The sequence below is a fragment of the Python bivittatus genome, unplaced genomic scaffold (assembly GCF_059951505.1).
Source record: "Python bivittatus isolate LINGU-HERP-01145 unplaced genomic scaffold, Pbiv_v1 ctg000220_np1212, whole genome shotgun sequence".
Lineage (NCBI taxonomy): Eukaryota > Metazoa > Chordata > Lepidosauria > Squamata > Pythonidae > Python > Python bivittatus.
This window is the reverse complement of record NW_028277048.1, coordinates 3,827,846-3,846,493: the sequence shown is the minus strand read 5'-3', so window position 1 is coordinate 3,846,493 and position 18,648 is coordinate 3,827,846. Positions and strand designations below refer to the sequence as shown.

Here is an 18,648-nt window from a genome sequence, read left to right as displayed (position 1 = left end):
GGTCTCCTCGGGGCACACCTCTATCGTTTTGCTCACCGTTCTTAAAGTAATGTGCTTAACAATGCTCTGCGGAAGCCGACCGCGTCGCATGGGCGACAAAGCAAAACACGGAATTCAGGCAGGCACCAGCGGGGAAAGGCGCGCGCGCTCTGGAAGAAGCCAGGAAGAATGAACTCGGGGGACCTTCCCGCCGGGCCGCGCTGCTTTCTTCTGATTCGCAGAGCAGCCAGACGAGCGGGAGGGGGCGCCTCACCTGGCTCAGGTACGGGGGGAAGTACCTGTTGCTTTGGGGATCACGTGCCTCCGAGGGGAGGAGGCGGCGGCGGCGCCGTCGTCGTCGTCGTCGCGGGAGACCGATTGCTCGGTCAGAGCGAGCTCTCGAGCCCAGAAGGCGCCTGGCCGGCAGCGCAAAGCAGGTGAGAAAAGGCGGGGATGGGGGGGGGGTTGCTCTAAGGGGCTTGCGGGCTTTGACATCCCCAGCGGCGAAGGTGAAGGCTTGGAGTGCCGTCTGGGAGAAGGAAGCGAAGCCTTTTTCTCCTTCCCGATCCTCCTCCGAAGCCGAGGGTGGGGTGTTTTGTTTTCTCTTGTTTGTTTTGGGCCGGGCTGGCGGGGCGGAGGGGGGGGTTCCATTATTAGGCCGGTGCTTGTGCGGGTTTTTCCTTCGAGCGAGAGCTGTTGGCACGCGCCGCCTGGACCTTCCGAGCCCGGCGCCAAAGGCCACTTCGGCGGTTCTCTCCTGGAACTTCCAGCTGTTTCCCGGGAAAAGACAGGCGAAGCAGGTGCCTGAAATGGGAAGGGAAAACGGCTCCTCTGATCTTCGGTGTCCTTTTCAGTGCGCCCCCCGCTTTAACTTCTGCTGGGAAGGAAAACTAAGCCAGCTTCTGGGGGCATCTGGGAAGAGATCCGGTCGGGCCGAGGCCACGAGCAGTTATTGCGGCTCGCGCTTTGGGCGACTTTTCGCTGGGTTATGCTTCCTAAGCGGCCGGGTTAACCATTGAATAGCCTGCCTGAATTTCTCGCAGTCCAGCCTGGGAAACTGAGTAGAGGTGGATCTTGTCTTCGGCTGCCTTTGCGATCGGAATTGAGAATCGATCCTAGGCTTGTAAGGAAGAGGATGAGGAATTCAGAAATGTATCGGCTTTTGGGATTAGGGCCCTGCTATCCAGCGTCGTGTTGGTGTAGTGAGTCTCTCTGTGTGTGTCAAGAGTTGCCCTGGTCTTCTTGTAAAAGAAGACTAGAATTCTCCTGATCCCCACAATGCATTTTACAGTTGTATTCTTGCATGTACAGTATAGAGATGTACTCATAACTTCACCTTCTGTTTTTAATTTCTCTCTGACCTCATTGTTTATAATCCCCCCTCCCCTCTCTATGTATATATATTCCCTAACTCAGAAAAACCACTCTGGGCACCTGATGAAGTGGACTGCAGCCCAGGAAAGCTTCTGCCATAAGCAGCTGGTTAGTCTTTGAGGGTGCTACAGGTTTCCCTCACAGTTCTAGACACAGCTGCTCTGTGTAAGCACGTGCCTTTGCGGAGAGCAGGGTTCCCCTAGCTGAGCATTCTTACAAGGTAGCCTAGACTGTGGCTTACTTTCTGCCATCCTCTTTCTAGAGTGCAGAGGACAAGATTTTTGAACAAATAAAAGCCGGGTCCGTGGCACAGATAGGAGGTGGAATGTGAGCAGGCGTGACTTCTTTGCTCAAAGTACTGAGGCCTTGGCTCCCTTTGCATCTGGTTACTCTGGGGGATTGTTTTCTGCAGAGGGGAAAAGCGACTTGGAGAGCTGGTCAGGGTTCTGCAAAATTCAGTTACAGGAAGACCAGTGAGAAGATAACTTATAATAGGAATTGCAGGAATAGGACTGCAGGAATTCTATCTGGCTGGATTCCCACAATCCTGGCTTTAAGCCAGTGGTTCTCAAACATTTTGATCTCAGAACCCCTTTACATTCTGAAAATGACTGAGAACCCCAAAGAGCTTTGGTTTATGTGGGCTTTATCTATTGATATTTACTGTATTAGAAATTAAAACTGAGAATTTTTAAAAATTATTTGACTCTGTGGATCTCTTGAACACTTTAAAAACTGGTGCTCTAAGCCATAATATGTTTTGATTTAGGCTTACTGTGATGCATGAACTCAACCACTGTGGTTGTAAAAAGTTTGTGGCTTAGGATTATAGGTAAACTAGGCCAGTGATGCTTGTTGAAACTTACCAAAATAAAGCATAGTGTATGAACCCAGCCTCTTGGTCCCCTGTAACTGTGGTTAGAATTAAGATGAGTTGCCAGGATTTGAAATCATCATGTGCGCTTTCTTGTGCTGATGGGTAGGGTCTTCATATGACTTGACCAGGCTTGAAACTTGTACTGCAAATCAAAAGGAGGAGGAAAAGGAAAGGAAAGGTTTGCTCATATCATGCAACCATAAAAGAACTGGCAGCCTTACACTGTGTTTTGCAAGGGTGGAACTTTTGCTTGGACATTGCTTCCTGGGGGGGTCCGAAGATTGCCCTATTTGAAATCTAGGATGGCCAAGTTCCTTTTCTAGCTAGATTCCTGTGCCTTTAATTGCCAAGCAGAGATCTAATGGAGTGAAGCCTGCCCAGCAAACATAAAAAAATGTTTCCTGCTAAATCCTGCTCCTTTTGAAAATATGAAAAGTGCAGGAACCATGATAAGCAAAAACAGAACAAAATAAATCTCGTTTTCTCTCTTCCATGCCTTGAATTGGCAAGATTAATGTGAATATGCCTCTGAAATAATAAGGTTCAGATTCTCAGAACTTGGTTGCTATTGGAGAAGGTAGATCACTTTGAAACAAAGGAGAAATGATTAGGGATATCCCAAGGTTCTGTCTAACGCACAGAGATGGCTGAAACTCTGGGTATTAAAGGTGCACACTTGGTGTAAGCAATCCCAGTATAGTTACTCTATGATTAGTCCATGCAGTGCTTGTCTTAGAAAAAGAAGTTCAAAGGTAGAAACAGAGATTTACCCACTTGGACTTCTGGAAAGGCTCAAAGCCTTGCAGGGCAGAAAATATCAGTGGCGGCCCTCTTGACTCACTGGCAGAGTACACACAGTATGCTGAATCGTAGGCTAAAGTCCATGGCTGGGTTCATACAAGACATGAAGATAAAATTTGGCTGGCTGGTTTGGGGTTCATCATCTCTTCCTGAAGCTCAGCTCCACACCGTGATTTCCAGCAGCATGAAATCAACTTGTCTTTCTTGCACTGAGTTGGTATCACCTCCTTTTGACCAGTGACTCATAAAAACTTACCAAAGGTCATGGGAATGAGTCTGCCTCCCAGCTGACTTTCTGCTCTAGGCTTCTAGCTTTAGAATGTGGTATTAGAAGGAAGAAGAGAGAGAACAGCTCTGAGTCAAGGGGTGTTCACTACTGCAGACTTTCTGTGTGGAAACACCACAGAAATTAGTTCCTGCATCTACTCCAGGGAAGCACTGGAAAGTAAGGCAGTGCTTTTCAACCTTTTATACCTTAAATCCAACCAATCACTCAGAGAACCTAGATCCCATTGTAGTAGAAACAAAACACCCACTTTATTTCATTGGTGGCAACTGCCAAGGAACCAAGCTAAAAGTGTGTTTAATTGTTGTACGCTGCCCTGAGTTGCTTTGCGTGAGATGGGCAGCTATATAAATGTGATAAATAAATTTACCATCTTTTGAGATCCAGTCATGTAAAGGAGCTCTTCCATGCTAGCCAGACGTCATCATGAGCTAAGCACAAAGGTGAGTCCTTCTTAAGTAAATCATTGGGAGTTTTATGAAAATAAGGATGTAAGTATTTCAAAAGAGCTAGCTGTGATAGTCTGTTAAAGTGCAAGCAACAAAATATCTTGTTGACACCCAAAGCCTAAAACATTTGTTAAGCTTTTTTGATGCAGGAAATATTATTTGGAGGTTTTAGGAATAACTATGTATGCACATCCGTATTGGCTGGGGACAATACTGATATATAAAGTGAGAAGTAGTGTAAAGTAGGATTATAGATGCAAATAGTTGTCCTATTAATAACAGCCAATTCAAAAATTATTCTTGGATGAACTGATTATGATTTTTAGGCTCAATTCACACATTACAGTGAGGCATAGTGTAATTTGTTTGGTTTGGGCCTAGTATGTTCTATGAACCCAAGTGATTATGATTTATTCAATAAACCAGAGTTAAACCAGGTAGTAGTATGATCTGCAAGCTACAATGTAATTTGATTGTTAAAAGCGTGTTTTGGCTCAGGCTTCCAGGGATATACAGTGGTACCTTGGTTCACGAACTTAATTCGTTCCGCGACTCTGGTCGCGAACCGAATTGGTCGCGAACCGAATCAAATTTTCCCATAAGGTTCAATGTAATCAACAGGTTAATCTGTTCTGACCCCTCCGAATTTGGTTGCCAACCGATTTTGGTCGCGTCCTGAATCAAATTTCCCCATAAGGTTCAATGTAATTACGGTTAATCCGTTCTGAACCATATGTTGTTTTTTTTAAAACCGCAAAAATATGACACACAGTACAGCACGAAGAGAGAGAACGCTAACCTTGCTCGACGCGACTTCTGGCGTGGAGGACAGGAAGGCGGGTGGGGAGGCGGTTATTGCTTGGAGGGAGAGTCCCCCTCCCTACAGGAAGCCACGACCACGTGTCACGGGAGGGAAAATGGCCACGGATCCTGTTTGTAACCCGATCCGGCGTTCGCGAGCGGAGGCAAAATTTTGCGAATGGAGCTGTTCGTGAACCGAATTGTTCATGAACAGAAGCGTTCGTGAACCGAGGTACCACTGTAATTGATGATGAACTGTAGCTCAATCCTTTTGCCGTTACTGTATTGTTGAGGTTCTTTTCTTCATGAATGGCCACCTTAAATTACTCACAGGCTGGGCTCATCACACTTTGCTTTAAGCCATAATGGGCTGGATGACTCCAGCTTAGTATGGTGTGTGGACAGAGCCACTAGACTTGGTAAATCATGATTGATGGCTTAGCATTATAAATAAACTAAGCCACTATGGCTTTTTAAACAAATCTTGGTGAAGCTATGGTTTAGGATGACATGTGAATCCAACCAAGGTGCCCTGAGAGGTTGAACTGTTTCTCCACTGGGTTTTAAGTATTGCTGTTTCTAGAGTCAGATTTCTATTATCTGTGCTTTGCTGAGGGAAAACAAACATTTGAACTGAAAAATGGCAACATTTGGTAGGGAGAATTTTCATGTTAAATGGAACTTTTGTGGGCTGAGGCTGTGCATTTTTGATGCCAGATATTGGAAACAGATATTGGAGAAAACCAGTTTGGTGTAGTGGTTAAGGTGCCAGGCTAGAAACCAGGAGACAATGAGTTCTAGTCCTGCCTTAGGCACAAAGCCAGCTGGGTGACCTTGGGCCAGTCCATCTCTCTCAGCCCTAGGAAGAAGGCAATGGCAAATGACTTCCGAAATCTTACCAAGAAAACTGCAGGGACTCATCCTGGCAGTTGTCAGGAGTTAACACTGACTCAAAGGCATTCCCCACCCCCAAAAGGAGACAAACATGACAGTTATCACCATCAATATCTGTTTGTAGACATCCCAGAGGGATTTAATTAGTTCTTAGGAAACAAAATGCTGTAGTAGATCTCTAAGCTGGGTTCATGATGAAGATGGATATATTCTCTGAGGAGACTTGGGGTGTACTGCAGGGTCATGATTTGAAGAAGCCAGTCTAGGTAGTTCTTGGTTGGTCCTCTGATAAAAAATCTTTCAGCTGTGAATGCTACTGCTTCCTTCATTTCTTCAGCTTTCTTTATTAATGGAAAAATTAATATTGCAATTGTTCCTTTTTTGAAATGTACAGACTGGGATTGTTTGAAAGTTCCATAGAAACTTGATGTTTAATAAGATAAGAGCAGGCAACTTTTTTTTTCATCCTGAGGACTGCATATGGCATGCAGTAGGGCTTTCTGTGTACTGCAGGCAAAGGCATATTTCTCCCCTGCTCAAGGGGAAACTGGATTGCCTTAGGGATAATCAAGTGGCTGTGGGCTCTGAGGAGCCTTCCCAGTTGGGATGGCAAAGAACAGGAGAAGAATGTGCTTCTCTCAGTCTGCCAAATAGGGGTAATTTGGGCTGGGGTAGCATGGGGGGCCTGGGAGTGGGACTAGTATGGGGAGGGGTTAAAACTTCCCTGCCATGGAGATCCTGATTAGATGCTGTTGCCCCCTCCCTGCTAATCGCAGTGGGAAAAAAGTAACCTTCATAAAGATTGTAGAGGAGGAAGAGGTCTTGACATGCCTCCCATCAGCCATCCTTATCAAGATGGCTGTTTCTGTAATGCTGTGACCTTGGGTTGCCACAGCCCAGTATTTATTGGAAGCATGCCCATGACCCTGATCAAAGCAAATAAGTGGTGGCTAAGTCCAGGGTGCCCTGAGCAAGCACCAGAGCAGATGACAGTGGGCAAATTTGCAAGCTTTCCTTCTGGCAAGTGGCAATTGAGTAGGGCTGCCCTTTTGATAAATGGGCAAGCTTTCCTATACTATCCCTTTTGCCTGTGATAGACTTTCAGTAAAGGTGTCCACTGGCCCTCAAATTACACGCACTTTTACCTGCGCATAAAATAGGGTGAGCAAAGCTTTTAATGTGCTGTGCAGAGGCTGCTTTAAAGTTGCCATTCATAGAAGGTGAAACCACTATCACTATCACATGTGTACTTTTATGCACAAGGAATGTAGGCTAAGAAGTAAATGCCATAAGCTGTATCCACTTGCTACAGTAAGATGCATCCAGAACAGTTAATTAAACTTGCATCTGGAGTAATCCTCGCTATGAAACCTTTACAAACCTAAGGTCAGGTTAATTTGGATCCTTTCAGTGTGATCAAGTTACATTTCTCTTCCCAGAGAAGAGTGTGTGTGTGTGTCTCTGTGTCCAAAGGGCAAAGTGGAGACAAAAGCTGAAAGTTGCGCTGGGGGAACAAATATTTCTTTGGGCAGGCCTAAAATAGCTCTTTAGGTCCCAGCTTCTGTGCATTAAGCAACAGAAGGCACTGCCACAGGACATGGCAAGGCTTTCAGAAACGACTAGTGGTGTATTCATGGGTGGCTACTAGCTACAGCCTTTTGTGTGCTTCATGGCTTGCGTTGCTCGGGAACTTTTCCAGACCATCTGGTGGGGTGGTTGCTGGCAGAATGCCAGATGAGGTGGACGTGTGAACCAACTCAGTAAGTAAATTCCTCCGGTGTGCTGATTATGCAATCCAGTTTTGCTTTCCGCCCAGGAAGTGAAGCAATTGCTGATGTGCACTCCCACTGAACTAGCAACTTGAGGATATGTTCTCTCCTAAACAATCTGCCAGGCAATTGATGGGGTGCATGCTGGTGACGAAATCATGCAGGGACCTTGCTAATGGGGAAGCGGTATGTTCTGCTTTTTTGAAAAGAAAGGAAAGCTTAACATAAATATCCAATCAGAAAAACTTGAAATTGTTGCAGTGGGTTCAAATAATTAAGAAGTGCAAAACTGGGAGAAAAAACAAACAGCAATGAGTTTTGTTTAAAAGATTGATTTGTAAATACATAAGCAGCTAGACTTTCCTGATATTGGCTGGATCCCCAATTTCTGGAGAATATGGAGCCACCCCCCCATCCTATTATGCTGTTATATCAAAAAACAAAACCCAATTTCTCCCCCACCCCCTCGCCCCCACCCTGGCAAAGCCCTGAGGCCAGTCCTAATTGAGGTTGTAGTACAGAATAGTGAGCAATATTTGTCCGGCACTCTTCTTTTGAAACGTTAATGAACTTACCTCTTGGTTAATTGGCTCCCTGTGAATGTGAATTAATTCTTCTGGGGAATTTATTCCCACCCTTTCCCTTCAGGAAAGATCTCACTAAATTTCCTGAATCAGTGTCCTCCACAATTCCCTTACCAGTCCCAGGGGGCATGCTGGTTATGGCTTACATCTGAATTATTGACAAGTCCTTCTGGACAACACCAGGCTGGAGAACTCTCATTGCAGTGTGTCTCTGTTTGGTTTTACCCACCCTTGTTGGGCAATCTGAGTCAGAACATATCTTGATCAAAGCCTTTGAAGTGAACTACAGTTCTTCGAGGTCTCAGTCCAGCTCCTCTAAGAAACATAATTTAAAATAAGGGAGGGCACCCTGCAAGATGCATCTAGCCCCTCAGCACTCCCTAATTGCACTGCTGACATTGGGAGTAAAAAGGTCAGGTGTTAGGGGTGGAGATGTTGCTCCAAAAGTAAGAGCCCAACCAGGTAAGATAAAGCTTAATGTGCCTGATTTATTCCTTAATAAAACTCCCCCCTAAGTAAAAATTACAGGAACTCAGGTTAAATGTTAGTGCTTAGTGTTTACATGGCATCATTCTTCACTTCCATCTTGAGGACATATTACAAGATAGGGCAATATTGTTATCATTACTGTATGTGAATTTGTGGGTGGCTTCCTTAAGGTCCACTTAATAAGTTCATGCCAGAGGTGAGTTTTCAACTGGGCCTTTCTGGTACACTACTCAGGACCTCATCCTCTGTGATATGCTTGTTAAATATAGCCCCATCCTATACCTCATTCATAGATTTCAGTGGAACAATTTCTAAATGAACATGTGTAAAAATGTAGTCCTGGCCCTCTGAGCAGTAGCCTATCTGCTTGTTTTGGCCCAGAGGGCAGTTTGGCTCATTCTTCAGCAATCACCCCAGGTACTTTCCCCTTTTCTATCCAAAGGAGGATTGAAACATGCATTAATCTGATGTTTTTATACACATAGGTGGGGGGGAAGGGGCTTTTGGATGTTGGGTTCACTTGAGGGACAGCAGCAAAAAAGGTTAATGGTGGACTATATAGCTAGGTGGAGTTTAAAAACCCTATGTAGCTATATAGCTGGATATTGAGAAAGAGTGAGAGAATGAAAATAATTGAGTTATGGATTTGGAGTCATTTGCTAAGATTACCATGAATGGTAAGAAAGCCAAAATTGGTCCTGGATGAAATAGACTGATTGCTTCCTTGAGTTGTTATGCAGCAAGCAGAAAATCACATACTTTGCGTATGTGATTTGAGGGGATCATAGACTAGGAAAAACATCTATGCTTGTCACAAAGTTCAGGGAAGTAGAAGAAGAAGGCAGCGGATATAATGGATGAATGGGATCAAGGAGATAATTGGAATGTCCTTGGAAGAATTACAGATTGTCAACAGAGACAGGAGGGTGTTTGCCCATATAATCACCAGGGTTGGGCCTGACTTAATAGCATCTAACTAACTAGTCATGGATGTTGAAGTATTTCCATCTCAAGGAGGAGAGTATATCTTCAGCAACCTTCTCTAATTCAGTGCCCTCCAGATGGTTGGTGAGAATGGGAGTTCTAGTCTAATGTCTCCAGATGGTATTGGGTTGAGAAGGCTGTTCTTGTACCTAATGTTAAGAATGAGGAAATAATCAGTGATGTGTCCAGGCCAGAGATACAGTATATGGCTGATTTTTGTTGGGAACAGAATGTTCATGGAACTGCTGGTGTTCTGATTTTGAAGGCAGTTTTGGGCAGGATAACAATAAGCAAGGATCTTCAGACACCCTCCAGGCAGCACAGCTTGCCTCATGTGAAATACTGAAGCAGCACTTACATCTGAATGGGCTCTAGAGTTGATCAAATCTGTTTTGATTTTTGCAGCTTTCAATTTTTTAAACACATTATTTGCTGTTTAAAATATTTTAATGACTTAATATATAAACAAAAAATAATATAAGACAAAATAGAGAAACTTAAACAAAAGTAAACTAATAAGAGAAAAACCTGTTAGCATAACTGAATATAAAATGAAAAGCTCAATTCTTAAACAACAAATTAAAACTCAATCACACATAGTACTATGGATGGACTGTCCTCAGGCTAGTTCATATGTAGAGAATGAACATATCCAGAGATTTATGTCAGGTATAATAGAATAAAACAATATTTAGTCGTAGCCCATGTACAGGAAAGCTAAAGTTCATCATACTTTGATTTTTCAAATGTGATTTAACATCACATTCACATCTTTAATCTTTGTTTTGTCAGTAACTTTATGAATATTAAACCAAAATAATGGCACAAGAGAACAAATCCAAAATGCGTGAGTTATGTCTCTTCCAAAATATTATACTGTATTTCCAATATACAGAAGTTCAAAACCCAATCTGTACAACATATTCTCTGGGGTATTTAATAATCCCCAAAAAGAATCTTTGGTTGTGTGAATCACATTTTAAGATTATAAGATAGGGTTGTTTTATTAAAACAAGATATTCCAAGTCTTTGTTCTAAATTATTTGCAGGTTTCCCATATCTATCTAAGTACTATTTTTCAGTTATACATAAAAATTAACTTGTTTGGGAATCTCCAACCCTTTTTTCAGCAATATTAATTGTTTAGAAGTTTGGGGCACTGCCAATGCATGTCCCAAATTGTAACATCAAAAGAAGATTTAATTGATTATATTGCTATTTTACAGCTTTAAGCTGTCCTTATTCAAGGTGTTAATATCATTTAAGCCAATTTTTTTACTATGATCTGTTGAATGAGAAATGGCCGAGTCAGTCTTGTAGATGAGAAAAGGAATAGTGGCTTGTTTAGCCAATTGATTGATTATGTGTCATCAAGTTGTTTTTGACTCTGAGCAACCACATAGAGAGATTTTCTCCATGATTAGCCAATTACTGGTTTGTTTTCACTCCGGTTTTAGCTGCTCTCGCTTGCATCTATCTGATTAGATAGAAGTTTGGGCAGAGCTCTAAAACAAACAGTAATAATCCAGCAAACTACAGACCGAATCCATAGATCTTGTTAAGCCTCAGTTGTAATAAATAAGCTAACAAACACTGGTGTCGGACTCTGGCTTACTTCCCTTAAATAATCCATGGGTTATCTATCGCTGGTACCATCAAGAATCACTCTAAGCCATTATGGCTGAATGCAGTGTGCTGTACCAACAAGAAGCAGCAGAGTATTCTGGCTCTCTTGCATATGTGTTTAAGTGCCACTTGTGTTCACAAAGTATGTTACATGTTTACATAAATGTATGCTTTAAAATGCTTTGAAATGAATTAAATGCATGCAGTGTCTCCTGGGAACAAGTTTATGAGTAACAACTCATGGAGTATCACTGCTACAGAGGAATATATTACACTGCTGGACAGAGTGACTGATTTATTGTCCCGGTTTTTGCATGTGAATGCGGGGCTGAAAATCATCAGATTAGCCATGTTGGTGGGGAGGAGAGTGATCAGTGGCTGCATCAAAAGATGCAGCAGGTCAGTTGCAGTCCTGTTCCACACCCCTATTGATTTGTTCATTCAGAAGAACATCTAATTGATCATTTGTTCAAAGGAAGAAATATCTCCTGATGATTCCTGACAATCTTTGAGTTGTTGTACTAAGACTGTGGGAGAACCAGCTTCAAACCTAGCGGTTGCCCAGATATTTGAGTATCATTCACTTTGTCTTTCTTTTCCAGGGCCAAACAAGCCTGGTGTCTCTCTCCCAGGACTTTCTAGCAGCAGAAGAACTGCCTGGAGCTTTTGGGAGGTCGCTGCAGTACAGACAGAAGTTAGTGCCAGCAGCCTTTCTCCTGAGGCAGTGGGGACCTCCTTCATCCTGCCCCTCTCCCGGCTGGAGAGGTGGGCGATGGCCGGCTCTGGACAGCTTGCACTCCTTCTGACAGTGTCTCTCCAATCCCTTTTGCAGCCTGCATTGGGTCAGGGTGGGTGAGCTACCTTTGCTGCCATAAAGGAAAGAAGAATGGGCTGGCTGGAGTTTGGGGAGGGAACCTGGCATCTCTTCTGGCTGGTGGTTGGTATAGCTGCCTGTCTGCTAAGTGATTGCCCCAAAGAGTGGATTGTGCCCAACAGTCAGAATGCCTTCTCTAAATTACTTTCCCCCAGAACAACAAAACTCTGTTTCTACAACAGTTTGGATGGTTAAAACTCCTGTTTATACTGCAGATTCTAGGAATTCTGTCTCCTGTTGGAGTATGGATGACTTCCATTGACTGGTTTTATTTTGTCAGGCATCCAGTAGGATATCTCAGACTGCTTAGTATTTAGCAACGATGGTTTGTGTTCAAAGAGGTCACAATCACATGTGTGCCTTGTTCGTGTAGTTTTAGATTGGAGAACTGCAGTCTAAGAAAGCCATTAACCTTAAGATTTCTGCTGAATGAAGTATGGTTAGATATTAAAGCCATGGATCATCTAAAAGGAGAATTTCCCTTCCCTTCATGGCTTCTTCTAAGCTCTTTGGCCCTTGGCTAGACCTTACCTACGAACTGCAAAGCAGTTGCAGGGTATGGCTCGAGCCAGGGAGTGAAATCTGGCTGACTCGTTGATCCTCTCCCATCACTGTGGGTGTGGATTCTCTGAAACTCAGAGGGAAAGACAGCTGAAACCTGGTGGCTCCACCTTGTACCTTCTCGTGACTGGAGCAGTGCTCAGGCCAAAACAGAAATGGAATGCCTGGGAGCAGAAACTGCCTAAACATTAGCCACACCTGTCCCAAGAGCAAGATGAAAGCATGTTAATGGAAGTTCCTTAAGAAAAATTAAAGCCAGCAAGTTAGACCTTAGTGCTCAAGGGAGTCCTTTCCTAAATGTTGCATTCTTGGGTGAGACTTGACAATCTTGTTAGTGTTCAGGCTGTTTTTAAAAAGAAATTTTCATGGAGGGAGTACATCATTTGAAAAGATTGTTGACCCCTATGTGAGAACAAAACAAACACACATTGGCAACTGAGTAGGCAGGATATGAACTCATTTAAACTCCTTGTGGAACTAGTATATTTATGTTTCTGCTTCCCTAATGCCCAAAACATGAACTTGGGTGTAAACAGGCCAGGCATTGCCCCAGTAGAGAGCCCCCAAGGCCTTAGTGATTGTCTAAGGATCTGGTGGTGAGTTTGAATGTTTAAAACAACCAGAACCCAATTGGCATTTGGGAATGAGTGAATGATTGAGATTATTCCTTGACAACTTTTTCTTTCTGTTACTACTACCTTGGATTTTCCATGGATATTTGTCTCACACACACACACAGAACTAGCATACCTTATTCTTTTTATTCGGTCACCAGAACAAAAAGAAACAATCCAGATGAGCAGGTTGGAATGGACGAACCACCTACTCACCACATTACAGAGATGCCTGTGTACATTATATTGTTACAAGGTCTAGTCGCTAGGTGGCGTTGGGCTTAGCTGTGTATGACTGGATTAAAAAAAATTCTTCCTATTACCTTGTCTTGGATAGATTTGATTTCCTGGGTGGTGTGTTTTTAGAAGTCAGCTTAGAGGAAAGTCATGAGTGAAGTGTCATTGAGTTATATTCTAAGTCTTATGGTGTTCAACATTTTTGTTAATAATTTAAATGATCCGTAGAGGGGAGCTTTATCAAACTGGAGATCTAAAGGCTGATTCAAGCTCCTGCATTTAGGTCCAAAATCAAAGGCAACCGAGTAAGATAGCAACAGTATATATGAAAAGTCTAGGTGCCATAATTGTTGACAAGCTGACCATGATCCAGCAATGTGATGGAGCCACTAATAGTCAAGGCTAACTTCCATTCAGCAGTGCTCTCTCTGCATCAGCAATACTGTGTCCCATTTGGGGTTAGATGGTATTTTAAGAGAAATAGCAACTGGAAAGTCCAGAGAAAGGCAGCCAGGATGGCGAGGGGCATAGACAGAGTCCCATGACAAAACAGTTAAGACGTTGGCTATATAGTATTTAGTCTTGAAAGGGGAAGATTGGAGTGATGTGATATCAACTGTCAAATATCTAGGGGAAAAAACCATCTAAAAGATGAAGCAGAATTCTTTTTTGTGCTTCAGAGAACAGAAATAATGTGGAGAGGCAAATTAGATGTGTGGACCCAAAATAGGAAGACTGTCCTAATAGCCACCAGTTTTGAAGAGGCTGCCTTATGATGTTGTGGTCGTATTTTTACTGGAGGGTCCTAAGGAGAGTTTAAATGGTCCCCTACCTGGAATGCTGTAGCTTTATAATGGAGATCCTGGGTGGAGGATGTGGTGGACATCATCATCTGTAAGGTTTCTTCCATGGTATTAGAGCCAGGTATGAGGCTCTTCCTATAATTCTAATTCTGTTTTATGTCTCTCCAAGGTACCTCCATTAACAGCAGCACAGTGGGACCTACATCAGTGCCACCCCCTCCTTCCAATGGCCTCTCGGTAGGTGTCTTGGAGTGTGAGCTGAGTTACTAGTAATTCCTGAGGGGAAGTTATAATGACACTGGAGCAATCCCCCTTCTTTCCAGTGAATGAGAAGAGGACATATAAAGCCATCTGATGTCTGTGTCTGCTATGGTACATTGGGTGACTTGAGGATTGACAATGTGTATATCACCACTAGATGGTGCCCATTGACTCACAAAGTGTTCAGTTTTTAAAAAGAGAGACAAATCTTGAAAGATGTTTGGATTCTCACATGAGTACTTATAAGAGTCTGATTGTTTTCAGTATATTACACCCAAACATGAGAATGCATCGGGAGTGGAGGGCTGGATTTGGGCTGCACTTTTGGTACTGGAAACAAGCAAAAACGAAAGACCTTGTACAAGGCCAGCATCTCTGCTTTCTATCTGTGTGTCCCTCCATCCTACCATATTCGATAAGGACTCTGAGCCTGAAAAGAAGCTAAGCTGTGGCTGCTTAGTGAATCCAATAAGGAAGCAGTATTCTTTAATGTAACTCTTCAAGCAGCTGCATCTTTTTTCAACTTGTGCAGAAGGTTTAAAAATGACGTTTTTTTAATTAAATGAAGGTTTAATTTAAAAATTAAATGTTTCTGGTTTAGTGGATAGCAAAGGTGCTGGGCTTGTAAGAGATCCCAAATACCTCTTCTAAATCATTTTTGAAAGTGTGCATTGGCTTAGCGCATAAGCAAAGCTGTGGCTTTGGGTAGTGACATTTTCTACAGGTAGTCCTCGAGTTACAACCACTCGTTCAGCGACCATTCAAAATTACGACAGCGCTGGGTAAGTGGTACTTATGACCAGTCTGTGAAGTTGTGGCCATCACAGTGTCCCCACAGTCACGTGATCTCCATTTGCAACCTTCCCTGCCGGCTTCCCACAAACAAAGTCAATGGGGAAGCCAGCAGGGAAGGTCACAAGTTGCTTTCATAAGTTGCTCTCACCCTTTTTCTCCTAAGAAGCCCTACTACAGAGTTCCCCCACAGCACCCCACCTGCCCATGCTCCATAGCGAATGCGCCTGCACTCCCAATGCCTGCCTGCAGCCCTCACCATCCCACCCGCAGCCCCCGCATGCCCACCTGTGACACCCCCCAGCATCCATGCACCCCCCCCGCACACTCCTTACCTGGGACTCCCACCTCTTTCTGCTTAATGACCCAAGCAGTCCAAGGGGTTATGATCACAGCCAGGATTGCCATCGCTAAGTGATGCAGTCACATGACATTGTGCTTTACGACTGCATCACTTAGCAACAACAATCCTGGTCCCAATTGCCATCGTAACCCAAGGGCTACCTGTACAAATGTGTTACAACTGTTGATTTGTGCAGTACAGGCTCCAAAGTGTCCAAAGGGTAGATAGCAGCTTTTCCAGTGTTGGGCTCTACCCTGCTCTGTTTTTGTGTTGAACAGCAACTAACTCTGCTCTTGCTCCTCAACTCTTCCTCTGTGCAGAAGGCAGAACTGGAAGCTGCCATAGCTGTACCTTGTGTCTTCGGAGGCCTCCTGCTAATTGGCCTCTTGGTTTTCATGGGACTCAAAATTCGGGAGAAGCGCCAGACAGAAGGGACTTACCGGCCCAGCAATGAGGAGCAGGCAGGTACCCGTGTGGAACCTAACACCAACCTCAAGCTGCCCCCAGAAGAGCGACTTATCTGACAGAAGGAAAAAGGGCTCAGTTTTGGGGTCTCAGCTTGGAAAAGTGCACTGGACTAAAAAAGGACTGAGAATGGACCTGCCACTTTGAAGCTGGAGGGTTCCTTATATGGTCTGTAGCATTCCAAGCTGGCTGGCTGGCTATGAATAGCTGTCAATGGGAGAAATCCCAAATGCCAGAAAGAGGACCTGGAGGCACCCCTGGAGCTGTGATGGGTACAGATGCAAGATGGGATCCTGCTCTGCACCCAGGAAGGAAAGGCCCACCCTGACACTGTGGGAACTGACCATGCTAGTTGGTTCCCCTTTGTTTGCACTGTCCTCAAGGACAAGTCTTCTTCTTCTTTCTAGAATGGGACTCACTGGGATTGACTGTGCAGCCAGTATGAATGCTTGGTCTTTCTGAAGAGGGAAGGATGGTGGGTTGGAGATAGGAGAAGGGCAACTGGTCTTGGCCTGACTGGTGGGCTCTGGGATGGTCTTGCCTTTTAAGTGTGTTTTTTAAAACTGTATGTTGTCCTGTGTCTTTAAGAATGCCACTGTTTAATAAAAGTCAATCTCCCTTTTATGATGAGGAAAATGATGGTACCATTTGGTGGTCTTAATGCCATTGGTTGCTCAGTAGAAAGGTTATTCTGAAATGATTTAAATGCATAAGCAGAGGTCATCACCCACACCAAGTAATAAAATGAAGCAAATCTTAGAAGGTCTTATTCAATCTTATTGTTTGAGTAATCTAGAAATCTTGCTGTGCCTCACACATCTTAAGTGTGCTGCTTATTTATTTATTATTCAGTATACATCCTGTTATCCTCCTTCATCCTTCTTTAAAGCATCTCAAAGTTGCCATGCTTCTTGAGGCTCACTTTTGAGATTTTGGGTCATTCGATTTATATCCTACCTTTATTTTGTATAATTCAAGGCTGTGTATGTAACTCTCTTGCCTCCTGTTTTCCCCACAACCATCACCCTGGAAGTGGGTTGGGCTGAGAGCGAGTGACTGGCCCAAAATCACCCAGATGACTTCCTGCCTAAAGGAGGATTAGTTTTATCCCTTTTACTGTGCCTTGGACAGAATGCAGGTGGTGTTTTTTTTTTTAATGCAGGTATCTTAGTGGTGAATTATGTCTAGAACAAGGGCATAAAGAGACATCCAGGCTTCTGTAGTCATCTATCCAAGTTCAGGGGTGGAAAGCTGGTTCAGCATAAGAAACTTAAAAAGGAAGCCTTAGGCAGACACTAGCTGGCAGCACAGTATCGTACTGTATAGTTGTTCATTCTTAGGTCATTTAGCCCTTGTAACTTTCCAGACACAATAATAGAATTGTAGAGGTGGAAGGGAGCCCAACGCTCAACCCTCTGCAGTATGCAGACAACCCAGTTAAATCATCCATGAGATGTGGCTATCCAATCACTTCTTAAAAATCTCTAGAGATGGAGAACCCACAACCTCCATAGGTAGACTGTTTTACTGTTGCACAGATTTACCATCAGGAGGTTTTTCCTTATATTCCAGAGAGAGAGAAACAACTCTGGTGTTCTTCTAAAGACTGCTATGCATCCGTCTTATTACTGGGAAATGGAATGAAATTTTAAATATAATTGGCACCTGTCAATACTATATTTTTGTAGGGGTGTGTGTGCCTTTGTGTCAGTTTTTGACTCCTGGTGACTGCCTGGACTAGTCCCTGCAGTTTTCTTGGCAAGGTTTTTCAGAAGTGGTTTGCCATTGCCTCCTTCCCAAGGCTGAGAGAGGGTGACTGGCCTAAGGTCACCCAGCTGGCTTTGTGCTTAAGGTGGGATTAGAACTCGCAGTCTCCCAGTTTCTAGGCCGATGAAACTGGCTCTCATAATACTAATTACAGATAATGTATCACTGCTCAGTTTCTACTTTCAGCCTTTTTGTTCATTTAGGCCACTAAATTCAAGGCAGATCTCCCCTTGGCACCCCTGGCTTGAAAGGGTGTGCTGGAAGCTGCAGCTTGCTTATAGAGGTATCCATTCACAAAAATAGAGCTGGGCAATTTTGAAAAAACAGAAGCATTGGCCACACTTTCTGCTTCTGTGGATTCTGCATGAAATGTAGACCTCAAGGACATGATGAAGTTTTCAAAACCAAACTCCAGCTTTTGAAACACTTTAGCCCATCCTATTGCCTTAAGCTTTTCTGTGGAGTTCTTGGTGCACTATGGAGTGCAAGGACTGATGGTGTTACCTAATTGGGCAATGAAATGTCTACAACCCAACAACCAAGCTCAGAGAGCACCAAGAACTCCACAGAAGCGCTACAGATATTCTCTTCTATTGAGTTTTCTTTTCAATTTTAAGTTTAATCTTCTTAGAATAACACAGAGGCAGGCAACCTGTAGTGGCTGAGGTCAAACTTAAAGTTTTTTTGTTTTTTTAATGGTGATTGAAGCCGCAGAGTGGTGATGTGATGTTCTTACTCAGATTTTGGCTGGTTTTCATCTGATTGCCTTCTGAAAATGCTTACTTTATATAATGAATTTTATATAATGAATGTATATAATGAAAATGAAGATGTTACCTAGCCAGGTAATGAAACATTTGCAAGAAAAGAACCAAGCTCAGAGAACCCCAAGGACTCCACAATGATTACTTTACCCAGTTTTGGCAATGCAATAGTGGCAGTCTTTTGTGGGTATAAAAAGGGGGTTGGGAATGGCTCAAGCCCATAGACCATGAGTTGCTCACCCCTGGTGTAAAAT

The 18,648-nt window shown here is 43.5% G+C and overlaps 1 protein-coding gene across 2 annotated transcripts; it reads left to right on the top strand.

The window, feature by feature from the left end:
* The first annotated feature begins 223 nt into the window (after positions 1 to 223).
* CRB3 (crumbs cell polarity complex component 3) lies at positions 224 to 16,637 on the top strand. Of its 2 annotated transcripts, none has more exons than XM_025163890.2 (4): positions 224 to 416; positions 11,516 to 11,761; positions 14,172 to 14,239; positions 15,719 to 16,637. In XM_025163890.2, the coding sequence occupies exons 2-4, from the start codon at positions 11,686 to 11,688 to the stop codon at positions 15,920 to 15,922; spliced, it is 348 nt and encodes a 115-aa protein (XP_025019658.1). In that variant the 5' UTR covers positions 224 to 416; positions 11,516 to 11,685; the 3' UTR covers positions 15,923 to 16,637. The 2 variants fall into 2 exon arrangements, with proteins under 2 accessions (XP_025019658.1, XP_087993799.1); XM_088137673.1 differs by lacking the exon at positions 224 to 416 and adding an exon at positions 664 to 779.
* The last annotated feature ends 2,011 nt before the right edge of the window (positions 16,638 to 18,648 follow it).

What these genes read in the sequence shown, in the direction of transcription:
- CRB3 (XM_025163890.2), top strand. Translation starts at nt 11,686, where the DNA reads ATGGCCGGCTCTGGACAGCTTGCACTCCTTCTGACAGTGTCTCTCCAA. An exon ending in GCAGCCTGCATTGGGTCAGG is followed by an intron (nt 11,762 to 14,171) that starts GTGGGTGAGCTA and finishes TGTCTCTCCAAG; the next exon opens with GTACCTCCATTAACAGCAGC. An exon ending in CTCCTTCCAATGGCCTCTCG is followed by an intron (nt 14,240 to 15,718) that starts GTAGGTGTCTTG and finishes TCCTCTGTGCAG; the next exon opens with AAGGCAGAACTGGAAGCTGC.